Here is a 12880-nt window from a genome sequence, read left to right as displayed (position 1 = left end):
TGGTATTGATGCATTTTCCATGTTTTACCTAGTATCAAGAATAGTGTATATATATTTAGTTACAAGTAGGAAAATAATTTTGGTATTTTTTTCTTCTCAAAATTTCCTAGACATATGGTTCATAAAGATGTTTTCCGAGTCCAGGCTTAAGAAATTTCTTCACCCCTAAGTATACGTGTAGTGTAAATCATCTTTTAACAGTCACACAATTGTCAGGTTTCTAACAATATAAATAGCATTTGTAGGTTTGTGTTCCCAGGCAAATACCTGTATAGCGCCCCCAACCACATTATTCATGAATCTGTAGTTGTACATATATATATATATATACTTTGGTCAAGGTGAGGACCCTGTATTGCTAAAAATAATCCATAGAAATAGATACACCTATGCAACTTGTGTGTCGAACTCTTTTCTGTTCAATTTTATCTGAGACCCCCCCCCCCCCCTCCTAATCTCAGACAGAGTTAGTGACTCTATTCCATTAAAGTGGAGGCTTTGATTTTCAACATTTAGGAATGTACAAATTTGTTTCTTGAACTGAATGACTATTGTGATCCTATTTAAAATCTATGAAAACAGTTTTTTAGACCCCTTTCAGGCCTATTCTCAAGACTACTACAGTACTGACTAGCCTGGAATCTCTACTATTCTCCAGACTACTACAGTACTGACTAGCCCGGAATCTCTACTATTCTCCAGACTACTACAGTACTGACTAGCCTGGAATCTCTACTATTCTCCAGACTACTACAGTACTGACTAGCCTGGAATCTCTACTATTCTCCAGACTACTACAGTACTGACTAGCCTGGAATCTCTACTATTCTCCAGACTACTACAGTACTGACTAGCTTGGAATCTCTACTATTCTCCAGACTACTACAGTACTGACTAGCCTGGAATCTCTACTATTCTCCAGACTACTACAGTACTGACTAGCCTGGAATCTCTGCTATTCTCCAGACTACTACAGTACTGACTAGCCTGGAATCTCTGCTATTCTCCAGATTACTACAGTACTGACTAGCCTGGAATCTCTGCTATTCTCCAGACTACTACAGTACTGACTAGCCTGGAATCTCTACTATTCTTCAGACTACTACATTACTGACTAGCCTGGATTCTCTACTATTCTCCAGACTACTACATTACTGACTAGCCTGGAATCTCTACTATTCTTCAGACTACTACAGCACTGACTAGCCTGGAATCTCTACTATTCTCCAGACTACTACAGTACTGACTAGCCTGGAATCTCTACTATTCTCCAGACTACTACATAAATGACTAGCCTGGAATCTCTACTATTCTTCAGACTACTACAGCACTGACTAGCCTGGAATCTCTACTATTCTCCAGACTACTACAGTACTGACTAGCCTGGAATCTCTACTATTCTCCAGACTACTACAGTACTGACTAGCCAGGAATCTCTGCTATTCTCCAGACTACTACATTACTGACTAGCCTGGATTCTCTGCTATTCTCCAGACTACTACATTACTGACTAGCCTGGAATCTCTACTATTCTCCAGACTACTACAGTACTGACTAGCCTGGAATCTCTAACTATTCTCCAGACTACTACATTACTGACTAGCCTGGAATCTCTACTATTCTCCAGACTACTACAGTACTGACTAGCCTGGAATCTCTACTATTCTCCAGAATAAGTACTGACTAGCCTGGAATCTCTGCTATTCTCCAGACTACTACAGTACTGACTAGCCTGGAATCTCTACTATTCTCCAGACTACTACAGTACTGACTAGCCTGGAATCTCTACTATTCTCCAGACTACTACAGTACTGACTAGCCAGGAATCTCTGCTATTCTCCAGACTACTACATTACTGACTAGCCTGGATTCTCTGCTATTCTCCAGACTACTACATTACTGACTAGCCTGGAATCTCTACTATTCTCCAGACTACTACAGTACTGACTAGCCTGGAATCTCTAACTATTCTCCAGACTACTACATTACTGACTAGCCTGGAATCTCTAACTATTCTTCAGACTACTACAGCACTGACTAGCCTGGAATCTCTACTATTCTCCAGACTACTACAGTACTGACTAGCCTGGAATCTCTACTATTCTCCAGACTACTACATTACTGACTAGCCTGGATTCTCTGCTATTCTCCAGACTACTACAGCACTGACTAGCCTGGAATCTCTACTATTCTTCAGACTACTACAGCACTGACTAGCCTGGAATCTCTACTATTCTCCAGACTACTACAGCACTGACTAGCCTGGAATCTCTACTATTCTCCAGACTACTACAGTACTGACTAGCCTGGAATCTCTACTATTCTCCAGACTACTACAGTACTGACTAGCCAGGAATCTCTGCTATTCTCTAGACTACTACAGTACTGACTACCCTGGAATCTCTGCTATTCTCCAGACTACTACAGTACTGACTACCCTGGAATCTCTGCTATTCTCTAGACTACTACAGTACTGACTAGCCTGGAATCTCTACTATTCTCTAGACTACTAAAGTACTGACTACCCTAGAATCTCTACTATTCTCTAGACTACTAAAGTACTGACTAGTCTGGAATCTCTGCTATTCTCTAGACTACTAAAGTACTGACTAGCCTGGAATCTCTGCTATTCTCTAGACTACTAAAGTACTGACTAGCCTGGAATCTCTGCTATTCTCTAGACTACTAAAGTACTGACTAGCCTGGAATCTCTACTATTCTCCAGACTACTACAGTACTGACTAGCCTGGAATCTCTACTATTCTCTAGACTACTAAAGTACTGACTACCCTAGAATCTCTACTATTCTCTAGACTACTAAAGTACTGACTAGTCTGGAATCTCTGCTATTCTCTAGACTACTAAAGTACTGACTAGCCTGGAATCTCTGCTATTCTCCAGACTACTACAGTACTGACTAGCCTGGAATCTCTACTATTCTCCAGACTACTACAGTACTGACTAGCCTGGAATCTCTGCTATTCTCCAGACTACTACAGTACTGACTAGCCTGGAATCTCTACTATTCTCCAGACTACTAAAGTACTGACTAGCCTGGTATATCCATTATTTCTGCTAGACTACTACTGTAACAGTAATTTGTCAGTATTGACATGTACATATAATATCTTATATTGCTACGTCACTAGGTGGATATTTACTTGTCTCTACATGCATTGTATCATTGAAAATAATCAACTTTATTTGAAATCAATCAACCCCTTGTAACAAGATTACATCTATTACAGGCCAAAAACATTTCTCCTTCACCAGGTCCTATACAGACAATGACACACCACAGTGTCAGTAATAAAATCTATAGTAACATAATTTTGGCGTTAGATACAATGTACATTGACAACCTTTTGGTCATATTGCTGTATTCAGTAGAATAAACGTAACTGTATCAGTGTTTAATTCTCAACTGAGAACTGAAATTTGTCAATTTTCATTGATGTCTCTTTCCTATTGAAACAAAATATTTTGCCAACTTTTTTTAAATGTCTCTTCTCCAATCAATGGAATAATATCTAGTGAGAAGTGCTATCATGCTTTTTAGAGAAATCAAATCACTCGAAAACACAATTTCCAAAATTGTTCCAGATTCATACAGGTGGTGAGGGGCATTTATGTATACAAAACTTTGAAACAACAGTTGACAAAGAATTAACGTGTCAAAAATAATCACATGTACTCTTTCTCAATTTTTCATATTCACCTTAATTATTCTATTGTATCTTTTCTTCAGTTTTTAGTTTTACTGATCAAAAAATAAGAAGTTACATGTACTTTCTTCTCACTTACGATTCTTCACTTAAAAAACACTTTGACTTTAAAAAAAGTTGTTCTTTGAGAGTTTGGAAGTGATACAAGACCACTTCATAAAAATATGAAGAAAACTTTGATTTACTATAAAGTGTCAACATAAATACTAAACTTTTTGATACACTACACACATTTGATATTTAGGGAAATCCAAAACTGAAGATTTCTCCACACACGTGGTCTTGTTCACAAGTCTGATGTTCTGAGTTGGTCACGTGACTTGTCACTGGAATCATGTGACAACAGAATGAAATCCTAGATGTATTTAAGTTGAAAACGACCTTTGTCCAGGTTGAGATGTTTTGTCACATGATTCCAGTGATGAGTCATGTGACCAACTCAGAACATCAAACTGGTGAACAAGTCCACATGTGTGGATGAAAGTTTCAGTTTTGCTTCCACTAAATATCAATATTGTGTGTAGTGTTTCAAAAGTTAAGTTCTGTGTTGATACAGTAACCTATACAGATGAACTTGCATCATCATTATTATGAAGTGATTGTGATAAAATGTCAGTCTTCATCATTCTAATATCATGGTTTGTAGGTGGCTTTCCTTCATGGTTATCTCCTATATGTATATGTTAACAGGAAACATAACCACCGGATAATGGTACATACAAGTATATTCGTTTCATCAGAAACACATCACATCACACTGTCTGGTGATTTTTTTTTGGACGTGTACATTCTGTATGTAGACTAATTGTACATGTATACATTGATAAGAGCTGCTCTTATATTAGTTACACTTCTATCATTTTTTTGTTAAGGTTAGCAAGTACATGATGTAGATAATATCTACCGTAAGTTCCCCATGTGTTTCACTTTTGTTCCCCACCAAAACAGTGGTACGTACATGCTTTGGAAATCTTTTGAAAAGTTTAGCAGACTTCTTCCAAGGCTCTGTTACTGTGTTTTTCACTTAGCAAATACACTGAATGTTGTATGTTAGAGTACAAATACTTTCAGACAATGATTGCCTTTATCAGCTACAACTAGTTTGACTGGTACATCATTAGTCAATACTAAACCTTTGGGGTAATTCAGTCCATCTTCATTACTATCAATACGACAGATGAATCTTCCACTCATGTCAAATTTCTGTACACGGTGTTTGCTATCACTGATATACAGATATCTGTCCTTGTCCATCACTATTCCGCATGGATGATACAGCTGACCTTCACTTTGACCTTTGATGCCAAACTTGTATAGGAACTCATCATCAGTATTGAAGACCTGGACACGGTGATTGTCTAAGTCAGTTACATACAAGATTCCTTGACTGTCAATGTACATGAAGTAGGGTCCTTTGAATTTCCCATTCTTATCACCATACTTGCCAAAGGAGTTGATGTAATCTCCATTCTGTCTGTATTTTCTAATACAATGACTACCTTTCTTGTCTGTTTTATCCCCAATCAATCCATCCCAGTCAGAAACATAAACAGTACCATCTAGAGGACTTATATAGATACCTCTGGGATACTTCAGCTCATTTTGTCCAAAGCATCTGACAACATTTCCATCTTCGTCACTTATCACTATTTGTGTGTTATTCAGATCTGTTATGAAGTATTCATCATCAGCTGATATTGCTACATCACAAGGAAGGAAGTTCTTCTTAAACTGTGTAAATTTCAACACTTTCTTACATTTCCCACGAATATCAATAAATTGAATTCTGAAATTCCCTGCATCAGCTACCACCATGTCACCGTGTCTGTTCAAAGTGATACTGTAAGGATTATTGAAATCTCCAGCATTACTTCCTTCTTTGCCGATAGTTTTCACCAATCCTTTAATGACAGGTATCCGTAATGGTGATAATGGTATTGGTTGGTCTTCTATCACCATGGTAACTTGATATTTACCATCCATTTCACCATGTATCATTACAGTGTGTGTACCATCTTTGTTGTCAGTTACTGGGATGTCTTCTTGTGATCCATCTGGTTTTCTTACTTTCACTTTCACTTCTTGGTTTGGTATGACTGCCTTACCTCTACTGTCTTTAGTTGTGATCAGTAACTTGACAGATTCACCTTTCACTAGTATCTTTGGAATGCTTTCAACTGTAAATAGAGATGGACACACATCATATCTCAGAACTCCCAGAATTCCATCTGTAGTGACATTATGAGAAGGTTTGAATGTGACCACTTCCTGTTTAACACTAGGTTTTGTTTCCATGGCTACCAACTCTTCAATACGTTGTACAATTGTAGCTTTGTTGGACACCAGTTGAGCTGCACTGCCATGGTTGACTAATGCCTCTACATATCCAGATGTACTGATAATGTTTTCATATTTGAATTCTAAATCAGCAATCTGAGTTTCTAATTGTTTGACTTGTAGATGGCAGTCTGTCTTCAAATCTTCTCTCAATGTGCATCTTTGTTTTTTAACCATTCCAACCTGAGATTTGATTTCTTTAATACTTGTCTCCATAATCTTTATGCAAGTTTCTTCATGCTTAGCTACTTTACCATCCTCCACGTGATATTGATCTTTCACTTTCTTACATAATTGTACAACTGCCATTTTACTTTCATCTGCTTCCTTAGATTTCACTTTCAAATTGTCAACCATTTTTGACAATTCTTTGGAACACTCATCAGCCACTTCCTGTAAATGTCTATGGCTGTGGTCTGGAATACGGTGATCTATAATTGTACACTCAGAACAGATTGGTACTTGACACGTATCGCAGAAATATTTGACTTCATTTGCTGGATGACCTTTACAACGTTCAGTGGACAAAATGGCTGACTGCATAGCAAACTTTGTCTTTTCATGTTCTTCTACAGACAGTACTGTATGTGAGCTAGCACGTTTCAGTTTCTGATGTACTGACTTGACACAACCATCACAGAAATACTGCTCACAATCTCTGCAAAAATATGTTGCATCATTTTCTTCACAAAACTCACATTTATGTTGTTTTTTCTTTGCCTCTTCTGTTCTTTTCTCAACCACCTCCAGTAGATTGTTCACAAAAAAGTTGTTCTTCAATGCAGCAACTCCACCAGAGGGTAGATCAACTTCCTGCTGACATGTTGGACAGTTTAAGCCTCCTTTTTTCTTGACAAGTGTCTCCAAACAGTGCAGACAGAATGTATGGTGACATGGTAGAAGTTTAGGTACTTTGTATTGCTCCAAACAAATTGAACAAGACAGCCAGTGTTCTCCAATTTTATCCAGAATTTCTTCTGGTGTACCTCCAGAGGCAACCGCCATGGCGGCAGCCTACTAGAATCTGGGTATACACAGAGTACTTACAGGACTGAGTATATATACATGACTTTTACATGTACCATGTGACATAAGACTCCCTAAGCTATAAAAGGTTAGTAATACCTGTATAGTTCATGTATGACTAGTCTGCCAACATTACCATGGAACCAATACATTTATGATTGAGATAGAGGTTCCAAAATCTACAGTATCTCCTAAATCGAGATTCAAAGTTCATGATAAGATTTAGTAATATAAATTCTTTCACTTTACTGGTTATTTTTAAGTTTATAGTAGACTTACTCCCACTGTTGACTAATAAATCAGTGTTGTTTTGTTCAATTAATGATCCAGAAGTATATCATTCTTACATTCCTTTGTTCCTGTGAAGCAACTTTGAAATGGAACATTAGTCACTAGTAGAGAACTTCACTGGAAAATCTAGACATTTTATATCTCCATGTAGACATTTCTTGATTTCACAAGTGGTCTATTTGCTTAGAATATACCCCAACACATCGATACCTCTACTTGTATGTCATCTAATAAAAAAAAATAAAATAGTGCCAATGGTGTTGTAGCACAACTGTACTTAGCTGTTGCTATGGGCATGGTCGTGTTGCTAGGTATATTTGCATACATTATCAGATTCTTTATTTACTTACCTACCCATCCCAGTTTTCACCTTTGCAATACATGTATAACCTTCATTTGTATGTTGCTATGGGCATGGTCTTACTGCTAGGCCTAGTAACATACATTTATTGATCCTTTATTAACTTACCGACATGTCTCTGTTGTTATCCATGTAATATGCATTATCACTTCACTTTTGCTAAGGGTGTGGCCATGGTTGCTAGGGCCAGTTGTGTCAAAATGTTTTGGACAAAAAGTACAGATAACACCTCCAGAAACAGCCCTACCAAGTTTCAGTCACATTCACCATGTATCTTTCTAGATATATGTTTTTGACCAAAATTTAGATTTTTAGCCCAATTAAAGTTGCATAGTGCCGATGGGATGATCACATTGTGACAGCATCTTCATGAACAAATCCCTATAGTCATCCTCATTACATTTCATCCCCAATTCGTTTTGAATTACAGATTTTTGAGCAAAAAGACGCATTTTAGTCCTAATTTGCATATCACTGATGGGATCATCAAGTCATACACAATTCTTAAACACACTTAAGAATGCTCCCATTAAATTTCAGACAAACCTACTCAGTTTTGGAATTATAGATATTTGACAAAAAAGACACAGTTTTAGCCTAATTTGCATATGACTTATGAGATCATCATATCAAGAATACATCTTAATTAAATCTATACACCCCTTAGAACGTTCCCACCAAAAGTTATCGCAGAGCAGGTGTGGATATGCAAATATCAAGTGCAAACAAACGACGTAATAATGCAGGTGACAGTAACCAGGCATGGTGGAACAAGGACTGTGAATTAGCTAGATGTAATAAGTTCAAATCACTAAATTCTTTTCGTATATCAAACACAGTGGGCGACTTAGTCAAGTACATAGATGCAAGAAACGGTTTTAAACAGCTTTGTAAGGAAAAGGCAAAATTGTACAAAGACAGACTCCGTGGAAGATTATTAGAACAAGCAAATAATCAAAGTAATTTCTGGAGCGTAGTTAAAGAGATAAGAGGAAGTAGTAAAGGTAACACAGTGTGTGAAAAGATAGCGTCAAGACAATGGTTTGATTATTTTAAAGAGTTATTGAACATCCCACCCGATAGAGTTAGCACTGAGTTTGATAGACGAATTACCCATGATTTAGAAATACATGACGGTGACTGTGAATTGTGTAATATGAATTTACCATTGCATATAAATAGAGAAATCACAGTTGAGGAAGTTGTTAACTGTGTCAAGAACTTACCAAATTGTAAATCGCCCGGTCCAGATGGGGTTGTTAACGAAATGTTCAAAAATAGTGATGTTGATTTACTCGAATGCATGTGTGACCTTTTTAATTTAATTTTAAGTACTGGTAACTTTCCAACCAGCTGGGGAAAGGGTATCATATACCCCTACACAAAAAGGTCCTATTACTGATGTTAATAACTTTCGTGGTATTTCTTTACTTTCATCTCTGAGTAAGATTTTTACAAAAATTATCAATGATCGGCTGGTTGAATAGGCAACAGAATCTGATTTAATTATTGAAGCACAAGCTGGTTTCAGGAAAGGCTACAGTACCATGGACAATATTTTTACGTTACAGGCTGCCGTGCAGAAATACCTTTCACAGAAAGGAGGTAGATTACATTGTATTTTCATAGATTTTTCTAAAGCGTTTGATCGTGTAACACACAGTTATTTATGGTATAGACTGATTTCGTATGGTTTACATGTTTCTGTTTTGAGAGTACTTAGATCTATGTATTCAAATATCGAGTCCTGTGTGTTATGTAATGGTGGGCTAACTGATTACCGTATTTTACATGTAAAGTGGGTACACGACAAGGCTGTATGCTCAGTCCTATGCTCTTTTCTTTGTTTATAAACGAATTGGCTACATATATGAATAGAGACAACAATGGGGGACTATTTGTAAATACCGACATTGACAATTTCGGCATACTGTTGTATGCTGACGATGTTGCTGATGTAGCTGATCTCCCGATAAAGTTACAGAGAAAACTGAACCAACTTGAGCTCTTTTGTAAAGATTGGGGTATGTCAGTAAATCTGGATAAATCAAAAATAATAGTTTTTAGAAATGGGGGCATTCTAAGGCGGACAGAAAAATGGTTTTACAGAAAGAAACCTGTAAATGTTGTCAAACACTATAATTACCTTGGCATAGTCATGTCATCAAGGCTTTCGTGGTCACCAGCAAAGGAATATTTAGTTGCCAAAGGAAGCAAAGCATTACATTAGCTATTTATTGTAATTAGAAAATTAGGTGGTTTACCCCCAATACAGGCTTTCAAGCTCTTTGACAGTGTGATTGTTCCAATTATATGTTACGGCTCAGAAATTTGGGGTTACGAGTATTCTCCAGTTATCGAAAGTCTTCAATTTAAGTTTTGTCGTTTTATTTTAGGCGTAAATTCTAGTGTAAACTCTGAGGTTCTACTAGGAGAATGTGGAAGATTTCCACTTTACTGTATGTATATGAAGCGTTGTGTTTCTTATTGGTTGAAACTATTGGGAATGGAGAATACTCGTTACCCCAAAGCTTGTTATGAAATGTTAAGAAACTTAGACGTAGCGGGTAGAACAACATGGGCAACAAAAATTCGTGAAATATTATTTCGGTACGGTTTTGGAATTGTGTGGATTGAACAGCAGGTAGGAGATAATAGAGCATTTTTGGAATTGTTTTCTGAAAGATTAAAAGATTGTTACAGGCAGGAATGGTCGGCATCGCTGCATGAATGCCCACGTTTACGTTCATATGTTAATTTTAAAACTTTACTTCAACCGGAATTGTACCTTTCATGTATTACTATTCCAAAATTTAAGTTTGATTTGGCCAAATTTCGTTGTTCTAGTCACCAGCTTGCAATTGAAGCTGGTCGACATTATAAACCCCCAATTCCCGCTCATCTTAGATTTTGCCCATACTGTGAAGGGCGTGGTGTGTATATTGTTGAAGATGAGTGTCATTTTCTCTTATTTTGCCCTTTATATGACATATTTAGACATGCACTCATTCCCGATAAATATTGTAACTTTCCATCTAGAGAGAAATGTTTTTTCTTACTGTCTTGTAAGAATGATACTGTTCAATTTAAACTAGCACTATTTATACATAAGTCTTTTAAATGCCGTCAAGAATTCGTAGCCACTCTGTAACTCTTTCACTCTCTGTATCTTGTTTTGTATATTTGGTTGTGCGATGGGCTAAGGCCTTAGCATATTTGCAATAAACTTATATGTTCCCACCAAATCTCAGCCCTATCTGTTCAGTCATTTTGGAATTATAGACTTTAGACCAAAAAGACAAATTTTAGCCCTAGGTTGCATATCACTGATGGGATCATTACATCATGAACAATTCTTAGACCAAGTCCCTAAGAACCCTCCCATTAAATTTCACTCAACTCAACTCTGCTCTGTAATTTAGGAATTATAGATTTTTGACCAAGTATACACATTTTGAATTTGCATATCATCATGTCATGAACAAATCTTACTCTAAGCAACCCCAAGATCATTCTCACAAAATTTCAGGCCAATCTGCCCAGTAGTTTTTTGAGGCAAAACCTATTTTTTTTTACCCAAAAAGCACATTTCTGATGCGATCATTTTCATTTGAACAATTTTCTATCTATATGCCCTAAGTAATTCCCCACTAAATACCAAGTTGAAGGCAGTCAGTCTGGCGGTTTTTGACTTGTCATTTACACACACACACACACACACACACACATACACATTTCACCATGCCTATAGCACTACTGAACCAGTTCTAAAAATCCATAATTTGTTAATTTCAAGATTTATAGCATTACAATGTGTAAATATATAGCTATACAATTTATACATATTTTCTATTTCTGTTTTCTATTGATCACAGAGTGTACATGTACAGTGAGTCACTACATTGCTATGCATATAACAAAGTCTGAGTACCAGACATGGAACATTACAGTAGATGTGACCCAGATTTGACCTCTGATTGTGTAGTTTACATGCAGGTCATAGGTCACTGACTAGTATATGTATACAATGGTACATTCCAGGTAATAAACCATTGAGAGTGTCAAACTAATTGTTGATTTCATAGTTTGGTTACTAGAGGAATGTTCTTTGTCTGCTGTCTGTTTTGAATTGCAAATCTCAATTATAAATTTGAAGATTTACATTTGGTATTCACTTTCAATTATTTAAATCTATGTAGACGGACTATTGTTTTGATATGGGGAAAAATGGCAAACAAATTGCAAATTATGTTGACATACAATTGTTTGAACTAAAATCATTCCTATTGTTTAGTAAACTTACATACAAAGTTGTATGCAATGTGTGTAGTTCTGTGCCAGCAACATGCTTTAAGGCCAGGCTTCCATTTACTTCATGATTGACATATTATCGTTTTGTTTCGTTCAATACATTGTGCTCAATCTACTGTTGCACAGCTTTTTCTTTTCACGATAATCACAGTATCGTTAATTGTCTTGTCTTGCACCAAAGATCAATCAGCTACCTTACCTTTCTGACAAGTGGCGACATTTGGTACAATATTTCTATTTTTTTTAAATGGTGGCGGCTAGAGCCCTGGTGGAGTCTATTACGAACACATGCAACTATAATAACAATGTTTTTAATAAGCAATTTGCCCACACTATGCTCAAAGTGCTTTACAATTATTACACCTGGCACAGATCTATGGTGGCACAACAACCCTCGGCCCCTAAATACTTCCTCAACTCCCTGAGGAGCATACAATCAATAACAGCCTCCATAAGCACATAGGATTAAAGCATTCACAATACAACCTTTATCCTACCAGGTCCTCAATTTCACAACTGGGTTTACTGGCACACAGCTGGGGTTCAAATCTTGCCCATTGACTTTAGCCATTCAGAAACAAATGACAGTAGTGAGACTCTTACTTACATGTACAAACACAGAGCTGGCCATTATAATTAGTTGTTGCCTCGCCCCGATCTGGAGAGATACTATAACTGCGTACAGATTAGCACAACTGTCGACAGTCTAAAGTAATAGTATTTTCCCTGCAGAACTAGTACGCATCAGTCATTTCAGAGTAGACCAAAAAGTGAACCAAGCAACCAATTACAACCACCTGTCAGTGTGTATGATAGATTACTACTGACA

The 12880-nt window shown here is 36.9% G+C and overlaps 1 protein-coding gene across 1 annotated transcript; it reads right to left on the bottom strand.

Annotated features, from left to right (window-relative positions):
• Window positions 1–4775: 4775 nt before the first annotated feature.
• Window positions 4776–7067, bottom strand: LOC144436496 (E3 ubiquitin-protein ligase TRIM45-like). Its single transcript, XM_078125302.1, has one exon. It carries the CDS (start codon window positions 7065–7067, stop codon window positions 4776–4778), a length of 2292 nt encoding a protein of 763 aa, XP_077981428.1.
• Window positions 7068–12880: the final 5813 nt, after the last annotated feature.

Source organism: Glandiceps talaboti, chromosome 6 (genome assembly GCF_964340395.1).
Source record: "Glandiceps talaboti chromosome 6, keGlaTala1.1, whole genome shotgun sequence".
Classification (NCBI taxonomy): Eukaryota; Metazoa; Hemichordata; class Enteropneusta; family Spengelidae; genus Glandiceps; species Glandiceps talaboti.
The sequence above is the reverse complement of the archived record's forward strand: the minus strand, read 5'-3'. Positions and strand labels throughout refer to the sequence as shown.

What these genes read in the sequence shown, in the direction of transcription:
- LOC144436496 (XM_078125302.1), bottom strand. Translation starts at nt 7,067, where the DNA reads ATGGCGGTTGCCTCTGGAGGTACACCAGAAGAAATTCTGGATAAAATT.